The following is a 16,482-nucleotide window of genomic DNA, read 5'->3' as shown; positions in this document are numbered from 1 at the left end:
TTTTAGGATGTTCACTCCTAGGGTATATCAATTAATGTCATAGAAATTGTTTAGAACTCATCTTTCCTGAGCGTATGGCATCTTAAACTCTTTCAAATAAAAACAGATTTTAAATACTATTCATCTCCTTCACCACACAAACAGAAAATAAGTTGTCGGCAGGATAATGAGACAAATCAAAAGCCCGGCTCGACAAAGAAATGTTTCAGTAGAGACAAAATCAGTCATTCTCAGTTCCAGTGAGCTGAACAGTACAGAAAGGAGCTCCAAAAGATGATCTTGCACATTTTTCAAAGAACAAAAAAATCCCTCTCTTTGCATACTCTGGCCGCGTAAAGTATTATGTGAGAACATTAAGTGCTACCCCACTGTGAAAAAGTGATTGTTAAAATTACTAACTGAGTGTGTGAGTCAATCAGAGCAGAGAATTGTGTAATCAAGAGGTGAGAACGGCACCAACTTCTCCACCTTTGGACAGTTGGCTCAAGGTAATGCGGTTTGTTGGAAATGATAGGGGCTGAATCACAGTTTGTTAAAATAATGGCAAAACATAAAAATATTATTTTGAAATATTTGCATTTGTCTAAACAAACATGGGGCTGCATAGTGGTGCAGTTGGTAGCACTGTTGCCGTGCAGCAAGAAGGTCCTGGGTTTGATTCCTGGCCTGGAGTCTTTCTGCATGGAGTTTGCATGTTCTCCCAGTGCATGCGTGGGTTCTCTCTGGGTACTCTGGCTTCTTCCCACAGTCCAAACACATGACTGTCAGGTAAATTGGTCTCTATAAAGTTTCCCTAGGTGTGAGTGTGTGTGCATGGTTGTTTGTAGTGTTTGTCTCTGTGTTGCCCTGCGACAAACTGGCGACCTGTCCAGGGTGTACCTTGCCTCTTGCCCGAAATGTTCGCTGGAGCTAGATAAACAAACATGAAGTCTGAGGCATACAACATATTTGGGAACTAGAGGAACACTCTGTCAAAACCTGGTCCATCCAATGTTCTCCATTTGCATTCTTTTTCTAAAGTTTGAGTTTAATTGTTCAGTCAGGGTGTTTATTGTTGTATTTATGTCAGGACCATGACAAATACTGTTGCATGTTGTTGTTGTGATTCTCCTTTTAACTGCATAAACAGACCGAGCATGAGTTTACCCACGATAGAGACCTACAAACTGTCACGAAAGGGTCTGAAAACTGTAATTTATCAAACTGACGGTCATTCGCCATCACATTAAAATGCTAGAACACGCACCATTGATTTACAGCGGGGAAAGCATGACTTTAGGATCCCAGAAGAAAGAGTTAGTTGACAACTCACAAAAGGTATGGCATCAGATGAAGATAAATATAAAATTCAAAGTGATTCTGGAACACAGAGTTTGAACATTTGTCGCTGGGCATTATTGTCAATCCATGTGACAGTAAAAAAAACACACAGAGGTGAAAAGTATGCTTGATGTACTACTGTAATTGGATCGATTAGAAAAGCTTTCACTTTCCCACATTTGACAGCTAAAAGGACAGCAACCTGTGTTTAAAAGCACAAAAAGTCTGAGCATAGACAGCAAAACTTTAAGAATATGTTGTAAGGTTTGAAAAATGCCACGTTGTCAAAGACACGACAGATGAGCATGTCAATGCACCGACTTAGGGAGCTCATGGAGATGTAGCAGGATGCAACTGTTCAAAAGATTATATGAAAACAGGCTAAAAGGGAAACTGTTCATGCATCAAACAGGTGGGATAGTTAAATAAAAATGGAGTATGGCCTTAGAAAAATGATGGAAACATACAGTTATCAGCATTCCATTACACTTGCTAGGCTGCAATAATACAAATAATACAGCAAAGCCCAGGCGTCCCACTTGCCATAAAACAGCAGAGGTGGATAAGTGTACACCTCACATCTCACTTATTTTATTCTCTGTGCTATACTGCAGAGTCATCACTTAGACAAGTTTTACCAACAGCCTAGATTGCTTTTGGGACAGGGATGCAGTGTGGTCCAGAGCAATTTATCCTTGTGTCAATATGTCAAAACACCAATATTCAGCCTTGTAATGCCACTGTTAGTGCAAAAGCTTTTATTACTGCATTCCATTTGGCTGGTAGTACCGGGGTCCTTTCCCAGAAACTTGTTACATCAGATAATGAGAGGTGGTACGAAATCGAGTGACACAAACTGTAATATAATGGTTTCACAGGGCATTATTCTGTCTTTTATGGTGTAGTTATAAGATTCACAGCAAGGTTTCTCTTATTAACTTACAATTGGATGCATTCTTTCTCAAAAGTGGTAAAACATTTTCACATTTTGGGAATGTTCCACCATTAAACTACGGTATATTCAATTGAAATTTAATTTAATTTATAGCAATATAACTTTTTGAATAACTGATACGTGGAAGATTAAAGATTAACAAGGTACAGTTCAACACAAATCAAAATCTGAAGTGTGTCATGCATTTACAGGTTTTGACCATATTAACATTTTTACATCGATGTAAAGTACTTTGGTTTTTGGTTTGGTTTTTATTATATACTCCCAGCACTCACTCAACCTGTCCCAAAACTCTGAATGTTTCAACCTCTTCCATGTCTGTAGGTGTAAAAAAAAAGATTTTTACAAACATTTGTGAAAGAACAGTTCCTTCTTAGGAACCTTGATAAGATGCCATAATAGTGGAAACAATTGGGAACAACAGCAACCCAGATATGAAGTGATAGTTGTAGGTTTCTAGATGTTGTAGCACAGAAACTGCCAACTTTCTGCAGACTCTAAACTTTGTGTGGCCGTCAGGTTGGCTGTGGAACAATTTGTAGAGAGCACCATTGAATGGGTTTTTAATGGCCATGCACCTTCATCCCAGTCCTTACTTTATCACGTGCAATGCAGACCATCAGACTTAGTGGGGTAAAACGACCGCTGGTAGACTTTACAGCAGTAGAGATGTATTCTCCTTTTAAAGACGAGTCATGTCTCTCTGTAGATTCCTGTAATTCAAGGTTCTCAGGTTGACAGTTGCAGTTAGAGCAGGAATTGCTTCTCTAAATTTTGTCAAGTATAAGGCTTGGTGCAGGGGGAATTTTGGTGTGGTCCTACTTTTTATCTGCTGGGCTTGGCCCCCCAAATTTCATTTAAGTTTAATGCTTCAGCATCCCGAGACAGTCAGGACACTTTTATGCTCCCAGCTGGTGGGATGGGCCCCTCATGTTCCAGCCTGATTGTGCACCAGTGAACAAACACAAAGTCCATAAAGAAACTTTACTGTCCTGCACAACAACACCCTTGGGATGGATTAGAGCCAGGTCTTCTACTCCAACTTGAGCTTCAATTCTCATAGATTTATTTCTCAAAAATTCCTATAATACATTCCCATAGCTTTGGGAAAGCCTTCCAGCAGAAGATGTTGTGGCTCTAAAGGGCAGGAACACATCATATATAAAGAGCAAAGAAAATTTTAATTAAATAATCTGAAATTTTGAGAACCATTTCCTAGCTTAAATATTTAATTTCACTGAATCCTGCAACAGTGTAAGTAAGTAATGTATGTTCAAGTAGGAAATTGTCTAAAACATCTGCTTATTGCATTCAATGGGAACATAAATGTCATCTTGTTTAAATGTTAAATTGTCAAATGTTTAATCAAAGCTAGAAAAAAAAAGGTTTAACATGAAATTATAAAATAAAAATAGCCAGCCTGGAATGTCAGCAATCAGCTGCTCAGATGTTTCATATAGACAAAAGGCAAGACATTTGGGTTATTCCTCGATTTACATCCTTCATTGACATAGTTTTTTATTGTCATTTAAGCAATAAATCCCTTCTCTTGTCTCCCTCCTTTTGTGATTTTAGCTGGTTCATGCACCTCCACACTGAAAAGGAGCAGCCCTACTTACACTTTGCTTTATCCTGCACTGTGAAATGCCACTTTATACCACAGTAAGCCAGTTAGTTGTGGGAGTTTGTGGGCGGCTCTATCCAGTTAATTTTGTTCCATGTTCCCTGTTCCAGTCCACATGCCAGCCAAATACCAAAGCAAAATTCAAAATCCTCATTTTTTCCATATTACTTTCAAGGTAAACAACCTGAACTGAACAGAATAACTGCCAGAGGCTTAAAAAAACCACAAAGCCAATTTAAAAAATCCTTTATTCATCCTCTCAGCCTCATCACTTCAACATACATTTGATTTATATTAACAATATTATAAATAATCCCTCCAATAACAGCTAATGAGAATAATTGATCTTCAATTATAGATGATGTTTTTAATTATGGAAGGCTGGTACTCAGTCTGATGTACTAATTGCTTTATCCCTTGGGGCGTTATCCCACATGAATGTGATAAGACTGCAGATGAATCTCACCCTATCTGCACATCTGTACAGATATTCTACAAAACATAAAATCCGATCACATTCTGCATGTCGCATTCATACGTGTACCTTCTTTGGCTTCGTTTGCAGAACTCACCTTCACGTGGATCTTCAACGAGTACCCATCTTTTGTCGTCCAGGACACGCGTCGATTTGTCTCCCAGAAGACAGGCAACCTTTACATCGCTAAAGTGGAACCCTCTGATGTGGGCAACTACACGTGTGTGGTCACCAACATGGTCACCAAAAACAGCGTTAAGGGGCCACCGTCACCTTTGGTCCTCCGACTTGATGGTAACGGTGAACCTCCCTCCGCTTACTGAAATTTATATGGATAAAGGACACAGTTTAATAGTTTTTTTCTATTTCCAGACAGCAGATTCTCAACATCACAGGTGTAAAAACTTTAATTAGTGACTGTCTGGCAAAAAGTCTGTTTCTGCAAACTGTTGGCAGAAAGTCTGTGTTTCATTTTATGACTAACTTGGCTCACAAATATGTTCAGTTTGGGAGTTGTTTGATTAGGTTCACTCTTTTTTTAATGGGAAAGAAAAAATGAAACTTGAAACCCCAAACATTTGAAGACACATTTAAAGTTAAATTAATTTGAAAGCTGTGGTGATACAGTGCCGTGCACAAGTATTCAAACCCTTTAAACATTTCCAGCTGCTAGCTTTGTTGTTGACAGATTTCCCTACCTGAGTAGACGATGTTTGCACATCCTCTAAAGTCTCTATGGGGCTTTTTACTGCTTCTCTGATGAATGCTCTTCAACCTACCATGTTAGGGCAACGTGTCTTAGTATTTTTGCAGTTGTGCTATAATATTTTTATTTCTAGATGATGGTTTGAAAAGTTCTTTGTGAGCTTTTCAAAGTACAGTAGGCTAAATATAAGTCAATATATGCCACTTTGCGCAGTTATGTATTTGTTTCAAATTTGAACAAACATGCATAATTTTCACTTTAATTAAACAATGCTTACACTACTTTATAAAGTCCCAATAAAACACATAGAACTTTTGTTTAAAGAGTGACAGAATGTGAAAATGTATAATTTTTTTTGCGAGGCATTGCAATTCAAAGAGCTACAAGAAAATGGAGTGACTGGTAACCTGCATGTAACTGAGTCATACAGAGCTATGCCATTTTATTTATATATATTTTCCTTTACATCCTTTGTAACCTTTTCCAGGCCTCGAGCTGAAATTATTTCTGTGAGACATGCGGGGGAAGTGACACAGCGTTATTCTTTGTTCCTGCAGGTGTGATGGGTGAATACGAACCAAAAATTGAAGTGCAGTTCCCTGAAGTTGTCCCTGTCGCTAAGAGCTCAATCGTCAAACTTGAATGTTTTGCACTTGGAAAGTATGTTCATTTTATTTTATTTTTTTATCATCCCAAAACATCAAACCCGTCATTATTTGTTCATTGCTTTAACAATTATTGAGGTGATCTAATTGATTTTCAGAGCACTCTTAAGAATATGTAAACGGTGCTAAAGTTACAAGCTTCATCCTTTTAACTGGTTTCCAGCCACTGTATATAGTTCTTTAATAAGACCTTAGAGATTGCTATTTTTCATTTTTGCCCGTGTGTGAATATCTTTCTCATCTCTTCAGCCCAGTGCCAACCATAAGCTGGAAAAGAGTTGACGGGGCCCCTTTTGGCAGGAAGGTGGACTTGAATAAAGCCAGCGGAGTTTTAGAGATTCCTTATTTCCAACAGGAGGATGCAGGGATGTACGAATGCATGGCAGAAAACAGCAGAGGAAGAAACTCTGTTAAAGGAAAGCTGTCTTTCTATGGTGAGTTCTGCAGCAGAATGGTTTCCCGACTTTGATTTAAAGCTTACCTAACTTCATGCTGACTGCCCTGGATATGAAAAAAAGAGAGGAAATCTTCTGCTTTAAACCTGTCATTCTTATTCCTAAAGTCTGTGGTACATTTTTAGAATTTCTAAAAAATCTTCTGCCACTTGGTTCAGAACCTAATTTAAGCTGCTGTCAAACTTCGCTTGGTTAAGAAGTCTTGCAAAGAAGAATTTAGCTTTGGTGTGAAGCTTGCAGAAAGTTTTATTTGTTCTCTTCCAATCTGCAGGTTTTATGAGTGTCCATTTACAGCAGAATTAAATACTAGAATGTGGCTGTAAATTAACCCATTTCGACCAGTTCATTTCTGACAATCCCTTTTATTGTTCCAGCAGCTAACAGGGGACCCAGCCCTTTTAGATTTACACCTCTTCTCAGGGAAAAACGATTTTTCTCTCACCAACACCGGACTTATGGCCTAGATTCCGAGAAAAGCTTTTAATGTCCCGAGATGAAGGATTTTTATAGTTTCTCTCTCCATTATGTTGCAGTTTATGCATTGATGATGCCTGACCACATGGTCCTTGGGGATGTTGTTTACGGAAAGCAAGCAAGTTTGGAGGTTTTCTTTTCTGTAAAGACTTGCACCTTTCATGTGATGATGCATTTTTTGGAGTATAGAAAAACTGGATAAAATTCGTAGAGAGAAAGTAGATCTATTCAAGAGTTTTCTATTTATATCTACCTGTTTTTGAGCAGAATAATATCCATGTACTATTCATGTTTATAATAGTAGGTTATTTAATGTTGATAAGCTTTCAAAACTGGTCATATAAAATGCAGATGGTATCAGAGAATTGTACCCCTACAACAGAATCCACTGTAAGAAAAATAATACTTGCATTATTTCTTTTAAATTTGGCACATAAAATGTTTTTCACAGAGAAAGAGCAGAGAGACTGTAATGGTTGCTGTAGCTTCCTGCTCAGTCTTCCCTGAGAGTTCAGAAGTTATTTATACATGATTAACTAAAAGTTAGTCATTTTTAAGTTTGGCTCAAGTGTAATTTAAGTCTTAATCATTATAGATTGCTTGACTATGTTTTAATGCATGAAAATGATGTGAAATTCTCATGATTTTACAAAAAAATTAACATTTTGATATGTTATATTTTGCCATTTAGGCATTGGTCTGTATGGGATTTTTATGGTGTGATAGTCCTACTAAAAATGCCAACTTACAATTTGATAGTACAAACACCAAAATGGTAAACAAAAATTCATAACATGATAAAATAGCTTTTACTTCAAACAAAAGAGCAACTATAATTGCTCTGGCTGTGGAAATAATATTCTACAATATAGTTATAATGTGCATGTAATATATTTTTAGTTGTTTTTTTTTCTAATTTGGCACAGGCACATGCATTTGAAGACAGAAAAGATGAGTGTCAACAGTTGGTGTTTACAATCTGCTGTTTCATGATAATTTGTCAATTAATTTTGCTAAATATATTCTTAAAAACTGATTAAGTTCTTCTCGTGTCAAAAGAATGACAACGTTTTAAGACGTTGTCATTAAAAACACGCCTTCATATGACTTCTCTGCTGTAAGTTTGTGAAAGCCATGTGTGTCCTTGTGAGATATAACTCTTGTCCCATTTCACAACCTCACAGACTGACTTGTGGGCAGGTGATAAAAATCTGTAATCTCATTTTAACGTCATGCTGACTGGACCTTGTGGGACAGACATCAATTCTGGGACAGAATCAGAGGATCAATAGAAGGATGCGGGTTTGTCAGTCAAACATTAGCCAGCCTGTACCAGTAAATAGTTTTGTTTTCTCTTTTTGTTTTTTTTTCCTCAAACTATACTGTTAAAAGTTGAACAGTGTTTTAAAAAGAGATCAGCCTGGTTAAATTACCTTGTAATCCACCAAGATTGAGAGTTATCCATTTAAACTAACCTTGTCTTAAAACACCACTTTACATTTTCTTGTTTTCTTAGACCAGTGCAGTAATCTGCAGTAATTTGTCAGTATTTTCATCTTTTAGAACAATCAGTAGGTGTTGAAATTACATCAAACTTTTCTGTCAAATGTTTTCTTTGAAAATTATGGTGTTAAAATTGGTTTTTCAGGGAAACTGTTTGGACATTTACTTGTATTATTTTGCTTTTATTTTCTCTAAAGCATCAAATGTTTGTAATGCAGCTAAACACATTTAGAAATCATGAGGACAACAAGCAAATGTTTCTAAAGCTAAACAAACTCATACATAGTTTTGTGACAATAAGAACACTGTCATTAAACTAAACATTTTATCAACAAATCTGTAATTTTACATAAAAAAAGATTAAAATAATCTTTTATTTTGACTGTTAAGTTAAACAACTAATTTATTTTTTACTGCACAAGAATGACATTTTGATTAACCTGAGCCAAACCCTAAAGCTTTCCTTGTTCTTTGTCATTGATTATTCACTTTTCTTCACAATAACTTTATTATTTATTATTTATCAGATTTATTTATATATTTTCCAAAAGGAGGTCAGCATCAGGTTAATTAGAAGTGGATTCCTGACTTGTGCCCTTGGATGCTTCCTTAATGGATTGATTGCCCTCTTGGTTGCCTCATTGATTTATTAAAACTGCTGCTTTCAGGTATTTCTCAGACATTTCTGCAGTGTTGGGGTGTTCATTCACACTAATGGATTTGTGTCCTCACAGCTCCACCTCAGCTGACGGAGAAGCCTCAGGATGTTCAGAAGACCATCGACGACACCCTACTGTGGGAATGCAAAGCCAACGCTAAGCCAAAACCCTCGTACCGCTGGCTGAAGAACGGAGAGCCCCTGGATTACATGGAGGTAGAATATTTTTTTTAATTGGATTTTCTATTCAGAACCAGAGGTAGAAAAATTAACACCAAAAAAAACTTGATTTTTGTTTCACACTGCAGAATGTGAAATTCAAATTCATACCACTCATTGTTTTGCATCCTAAATAATGGATTTTTTTTTCATTTATACATTAAAAATACAAAATCTCTGTGTCAAGGAAGTAATTCTTTTTTTTTTCTAAGAGATACACCGATATGAAAATGTTGGCTAATATTGATACTTAATATATATATCCCTGTTGTGGCTGATAACCAATTCACACCTATGTATATTTCACTACCCTTTTGACACCTTGAAAAAGACGACCACCCCACCATGCTTTTCTGCTTCAGTTAAACTCTTCCAAATCGTGCCCTGCATTACTATCATTGTCTCATGACCAAACAAATACCATATGAACTTCCTCCTCTTCCCCTCCAGAAAAGTGGCAACAAGATGGAAATATCAGCCCCGTTTTATTTATTGTAACGGTAATAATATCTTAAAAATGACTAATATTGAACAATATCAATGTTACATTGTGCTCAAATATTGTAGAAATATTTTCACATTTCTACACAGATATACAGTATATACATGTATATATTGTAACTCTCGGAGGCGTTTGTTCTGCATTAGTGCCATGTGAATGGATCTGGTTTGCTCGAATGGGACAAATGCAGTAAAGCATTTGTCAGTTTTCTGTGTCTATAAACTCAAATAAGCCAGGTTAATATTGTGTGTAGTTAAACAACTTTGTAAACGTGTTCATTTGGATTTATTAAAGCCTAATTTAAAGTAATTGTAGTACACCAGAAGAGACAGATTCTGCTTCCCGTGATTCAAAATGATTCCCATCTGTTCCATTTCTGCCCGTACATATACTGATGCAATAAGACTGATCTCATACATATTGCTATTCTGCAACCTATCTGCTACTTACATGAGGCCTGTAGGCTGCAAACATCAATGTTATAAACAACAGCATTACTTGCTCACATCTAGGTCATAATATGCATTGATTTTATGTTGGATCTTTATTACACTGTGACATTTGTGTATTTATTGTCCTAGTCAAAGCATTCTCAAAGCTTTTTGCACTAGACCCAAATTTACTCGATTAGACTCACTAATACACACTAATATGCAGACTAGTAGGCAACTTTTGGATAGTGACTAGCCTAGTTGCACATTAGCGTGTAGCAAAGGAGAATGAAATTAAACTCACTTTTCAATGACTCACCTTAACCAATTAAGATGTGAAATAAGAGGAATTACTGAAAAATAATTAATTAATTTGAGCTCTATGATGGTAAAGATCAAATCTGTTTTGGTAAGTTAATGAATGGTTTCTGCGCCCCTGTTTGAAGTGTTGCTAAAGTTGTGTAAAGAATATTGCTGCTCTCCACAGAGCCTCAAACAGTTCAGTAAATGGAGATAAAGACATGTCAACAAGTAAGATGAAAGGCGATAAGATTGCTCTAAATTTAGGAGCATTTTGCTCAAAGGATTCAGTATTTGTTGGATTCAAGTTGCGCTTCCATCTCATAGGCATGCACTTGGCAAAAACATGCCACTTTGAAATGCTTGTGTTTGCTTCTGACTAAATTTGGCATCAGAAATGAGTGTGTCTGTGTGTGCATTAGCTGGGGAGGGTGTTTGAATGTGCTTTGCAAAGTGGTGCCATTTTCTGTCTGTAATCAACCAGGGATTTTGTTTGACAATTTAGTCCTCGGTCGCTTATCTGCTAATCTCAATTTTATCATTGAATCCCCTCTCTGGGGGAGGCAGGAAAAATACCTCATCATCTAAAAAGCATTTTAGATTTCACCAATTTGCCCTGTTTTGTATTGTTGTTGTATTGCTGTTTTATGCTTTATGACTAAAAAGCATGGCTCAGTTATGTGCACTGATTTTGTCAGTGTTTGAATTAGGCTATGAAATGGAAACTGTAGCGCTGTTTTGTTGGATGTGTGTTTACAGGGTCAATATTATCCAAAATCTTAGACGCTTTAATTGGCCGCCTAGCTGTTAGTACACTTGTTGAAACTGTTTTTAATTTTCACTCTGAGCGGAGGATAGCTACGAATGAGTACATTTACGTTGCCATTTACAAAATGGATTACCCCCATTAGGCTCATCTTGAAACACTTATCGCCCCACCTGCACATATCTGATATTGATTTGTAAATAACTTTGTAAAAAAAAAAAAAATTCCTTTGGCAGGTGGCCGAGGTAAGATATTCTCTGTGCATGCGGCTTTATTAATGAGGTGTGGTGTTACCATTTTCAAAATGCCACTCTCAACTGCAGCAACGGTAAATCAATTTCCAAACCCAAAGGTCAGCATTGTAAAGAGAGGAGGACGAAGAGGGGGAGGCCAAGGGGGCCATTTGTTATTCCTCATTAGAATGGATCAGTCCTCTTCTTCCCAATGCCTGCTGTTATCTTGCCATCTCCGTTGCTCCCTTTCTCTTTCTAAGTTATCTTCTCTCTCCCTCTCTCCACCTTCTTTTCTCCTCCCTCCATGGGAATTAAATGGCACAGAAGAGGCCTGTCACTTCAAAATGTCACCCTGGAAAACAAGGACCCACTCGAGCTTGTGTTTTTCCAATATGCCACCAGCTTCCTCCTTTTTAGTAATGTACATAAGAGTGCGCGATTTCCTTTCTGCCGCCCTCCGACGTCTTCTGGTTGCCCTCTGCTGTGTAACTGTTGTTGAGTTCAGCCGCTGCAAAAACACCATTAAATATGCAGCGTGCAAAGCAATAGGTTAGTGTCTCTGATTTGCTTTCTCACAGCATAGCTTGATGTTGTTTTGGTTTCAATGTGCTGCCATGCATAATTAGAGTTGATAAAGCAGACAAATGGCTCCAATCTGATTTACTGTCAAAGGTGCCAGCACTGACCTTTTTTTTATCCAGGTGAAACGTTTAGAATGGTTCAGGGTGGCACCAAACCACAAACATTCACAGATACTGTTTATCTCTTTCTCCCTGTTGGGCTGTTGTATGCTAGAAAGCATCATTCCTTACTTAGACAGAGTAAAGGTGCAGCTCAATAAATGTTAAGATGGCTGAGAAAAAATGGGCTTTTACAAATCAATTTAAAAAGCAAAACGTCAGCAGTATATTTCTAGCCTTGACACTATATCACATAACTCAGTTGGTCCAATCAATAACTTCCATGGACACAGATGAATAACATCTAACACTCGATCGCATCTACTGCTTCTATGAAAATGACAGGTCACTATCAGGAGCTCAGGGAATTTTGTTGGAATACTGTGCGATAAATGCAGAATGGAATCTGTCCAACAACAGGTTGTGGATTTTCCTCATCACTAAATATTCCCCAGTAAATGATTATTGGCATTTTAACAAAGCTTAATCAGTTGGGAATGGCAGAATCTCAGGAGCTTAGGAGTAATAGTCTGCCTGCAGAGTCAGAAGACATCCAAACCTCATGTAATCTTTAATTTAGCTGATGAACAGTCAGCTGAGAGCTTCATGAAATGAGGTTTTCCAGGCTGAGCAGCTCCTACTGCATCTAAGAAGCAATGGGATAAAACAATGGAGACGGGGTACTCTTGAATGATCATTCTGCCTTTCTTGCCTCATGATCTATTGGTTGAGTCTGAGTTCAGCAGTGGTTAATTAACATAGTGCCAAGTCTAACGTCTTATGCAGATGGCATTAATGTGTGTGGCTTTTATTTTTCGGAATATCTATTTATTTCCAACTAGTTTAATGCTTCAGTGTACTGAATTATTTTAGTCATGACCTTAACCTTTAGTTCTTGACCCCAATAAAACATTTATTGGTCAAATAACTGTGTTAGACCTCGCAAATGGAATATCGTTTTTAAAAAAGTGCACAGCTTTTACAGAACAGCTGTAATGGCTGCAAAGAGCAGGGTGACATCATTGTGAACCCTCACTTTTATATCTGTATGAGGCAGACAACCTTTATCGGTGTAATATATATTGTACAATTTTCACTTTTTGAATGTCTAGAATGAATTCACTTCTCAAAATATTCAACTTATTTTAGATTCGTCTGAAGGCGCCCCCATCTCTCTTTTCCTTCTCCCTATCATTCTTTTCCCTTCAGTAAACAGTTACTGCCAGTTATCTCCTAAAAAAGGTGGACTTGTTCTGTTCCACTTGAGAACTACTGCATCCTTTACCACCCGGGGTCCCCTCTGGCTGAGGCTGCAGTGCTAGCTCAGCCATGTGTAGCCAAGTGTCTGCCTGATGCATGCTTGAGCCAGCCTCTGAGGGAAATGTATTTGAAGATCCTCAGCAGTGTCACTGACTGATGTTCAGGGATAGTCCTTGCCTTTTCAAGTAGCAGTGCTGTAATGATTCCCGACGACAGACAGACTGGCGACAGGACCCTCTGGACCACTTTGTCAGTGACATTAAAAAGTCCAGGTACACTCTATAGAAGGATCAAGGGCAGGAACAATGAGTGCTGCCACCCTTAAATTGACATTACTATAAAAAGGAAGCAGGTAGACTGTTCCAAAGCTTCTGAAGGTCAGAAGAGCACAGGGAAGAGAAGAACTTTGTTCAGCCTGTGCTATTAGTAAGTGTTCTCTGTATGGCTGTCTTTGAAGAAGGGTACATTTATTCCTGTTGATCTTATTCTTATATTGTCTAATTTCATCTTGTAATTTTTTTATGTTGTCTTTTCTTTTTAGTATGGACCTCTGTATGTGTCTGAGATAAAGATATGATTGGTTTACTGGTTAAACAAACAATGTTTTGTGCTGTTGCATTTTGTTTTCCACCACCAGCTGATTTTTTATTTTTGTTAGTACAAACAGCCTCCAGCGCTCAAGACTTGTGATTGATTCTTCTAAGATTTCATAAGCAAAGTCTCAATTAGCAAACGCCCAAAGGAGATAAAGTTGTTGTGAAAGACCAAAATTGAATCAGCACATTTGTCAGAAAGAACTCGGAGGTCAGAAGAGCTAAATACAAACTGCAGAGCTATTTTTGTTCTTTAATGCGTGATATTGTTGTGCTATATTAATGCTTAGATTTCTTATAAGAAAACATTCAAAAATTCACTTGTCAAAAAGGTTACCGCAAATAGTAAATAAAGAAAAATACTATCAGGAGGAAACTATCTACTGAGTTCTACTGGACAAAAACTAAACATTCAGATACTACAAAATTATTTTATATGCAAACAATAGAACTGGTAAACAGGCTCAAATCTTAAAGTGAAAACGCTATTTTTAGAAAAAAAAGTTTCTGCAGGACCTTAAAAAGTCATAAAATATCTCAAAGTTTTTAACATAGTTAAGTAAACTCTGTTCTCAGAATAACTGCATTAAGTGTTGTGAGACTCTGAGTGCAAAAACAAGAAAAATTGTGTGTATGTGTGTCGCTGGGGTGAAGTCAGGTCAAGTTTATTTGTGTAGCACATTTCCGTTCACTGTGCTTTATATGTTGGGAACAACACAATAAGCAAACAAAAAAGAAACATTGGATTACATTGTCAACATACAGAGAAGTAATGAAAAGTTGTAATCTAGACTAAAATTAATCTGTGTTCCAGTCGTTATTAATCAAAGATAACTCCAAACGTATAGGTTTTGCAGTCTTCTGTTTGTTTGTTTTTTAGATTAGAGGAACATAAAAACTGAATGCAGCTTCTGATTCTGGGGATGCAGAGTACACTTCAACTAGGAGACCTTTGATTCAACAATCAAGTCTCTAATGTAGGTTGATGCTGAGCCATCCTCCAGCTTTTACATTGTTTTACATCAGCGGTGATCAAAAGACTAAAAAAAAATGTTAAATAATAACTGATAAACACAAAGATTTTTTTTTCCAATTGTCAATTCACTATTTTACCTCCTTAACAACAGCGAACTCTAATAGGAGATTATGTAAATACCAAACTAAAAGTTCCACCCCTAAGGTATTTCCTAAAACTTTTCTGAGTATTGCAGCTTTGTTATTTGTGAATACATAAAGCTGTTTTAAAAACTAATTTATGTTTCTCTCTCTTCAGCAGGACAGAGTTCAGGTGAATAATGGAGTGCTGACAATCAACAACTTGAATCTGGCTGACATTGGAATGTACCAATGTGTGGCGGAGAACAAGCATGGCCGCATCTTCACCAATGCTGAGCTCAGAGTCATTGGTAAGAGCGTAGAGGCAGCGCATTTGTTGTGCATGTCAACCATTCTACATCTGGGTCATCAATATCATTTTACCTAAACCATTTTTCTGTTGCTTGTTTCCCTATGAATCAAAGCTATATTCTTGGCTTACGTTTATCTATAACTCTGTCTAAGCTCATATGGCACTTCTAATTTTCTTCTTTTTTTTTAATACATAGAGTTTACAGACAGTCGTAACTTAAAAAGAAAAGGAAAAAAACTGCATCAACTTTAAAGTTTTTACAAATACATATAAATTCTCTACTTCGGGCTCTGAGAGAGAAGGCACCTTGTTTCAGCAGCTCTCCACTAATTCTGAGTTTTCTCATTTTAAGATGTGTCTTGTGCTGCATGTCTTGATGCTGCTGTTACACCTTAATTTCCACTCATGATAATAAAGGCTATCTATTTCTAAATTATTCTTTCCATGGCTGTTTCTAGCTTTTTGTGGGCACTATGAAAGATCAAATTAGAAGCCCCCTTTTCGTACTGTTTAGGAGTAAGGGGATTAGATCCCGACCAGAACTTGTTTGAGACCACAAAAATCATCTGTTTGACATGCACCACACCACGCTCTATATAACCTTGGCTAGCAAGCCCGACTCCTAAGCTAAAGTGAATGTCTACATGTTACGTTAACAATGGAGTACTTCAGACAGTTGTAACGCATAAAAAAGCCATTAAAGATCATTGCCAAGGATGAGGATTCTGCCCATAAATATTATATCGTCACCCAATGAATGATTACAGAGTTGTCCTTATGACAGCTGTTCTCTACAGGATGTAGACGTCCAACTGCTTGGCAAGCCTTAAGGAACTACAGCTGGAGAATCACAAGGCCTCTTGTCTGCACAGGCCTGTAAACCTGTAAAATTAAGGATACTTCAACACTCATAGTATGTCTAATCATATTTGTTTGGCCGGCTACTTTCCAGTGTTTGGTTTTTCTCAAAGCTAGCTTGTAGGCTGTATCTGTCATAGCAAGATAATATCCAGCAAAAGAGACCCTCCGGTGCCATCAGTACAGGTCAAGAATGACTTCTAGGCCAAATTTCCCAGAAGCCTAATCTACACTAAAAGCTCCAAACATGGCTTGTTTAAATTCAGATCCTCAACTTCCTTTGGAACATGGGAGGTGTGAGTTCAGAATCTACTGCCAAATGTTCCCACTTAACTCTGTGACAAATCTCTTATTTGTCACAAAGCCAAAATTTTGTTTAAGAAATATCCTATAATAC

General features: G+C 37.3%; 1 protein-coding gene across 2 annotated transcripts in view; it reads left to right on the top strand.

Annotated features, from left to right (window-relative positions):
* Positions 1-16,482, top strand: part of LOC102220967 (contactin-4-like) — a 91,841-nt gene that overhangs the window by 44,596 nt on the left and 30,763 nt on the right. The window contains exons 6-10 of one of the 2 annotated variants that reach the window (XM_023337692.1): positions 4,465-4,668; positions 5,638-5,740; positions 5,995-6,179; positions 8,912-9,051; positions 15,096-15,225. In XM_023337692.1, the coding sequence (XP_023193460.1) occupies positions 4,465-4,668; positions 5,638-5,740; positions 5,995-6,179; positions 8,912-9,051; positions 15,096-15,225 (762 nt within the window). Of the gene's footprint in view, positions 1-4,464; positions 4,669-5,637; positions 5,741-5,994; positions 6,180-8,911; positions 9,052-15,092; positions 15,226-16,482 lie in introns of both variants that reach the window. The other variant, XM_023337683.1, reaches the window with a different exon arrangement.

This window comes from Xiphophorus maculatus, chromosome 1 (assembly GCF_002775205.1).
Source record: "Xiphophorus maculatus strain JP 163 A chromosome 1, X_maculatus-5.0-male, whole genome shotgun sequence".
In the NCBI taxonomy this organism is placed as follows: Eukaryota; Metazoa; Chordata; class Actinopteri; order Cyprinodontiformes; family Poeciliidae; genus Xiphophorus; species Xiphophorus maculatus.
This window is presented reverse-complemented; position numbering and strand designations above follow the sequence as displayed.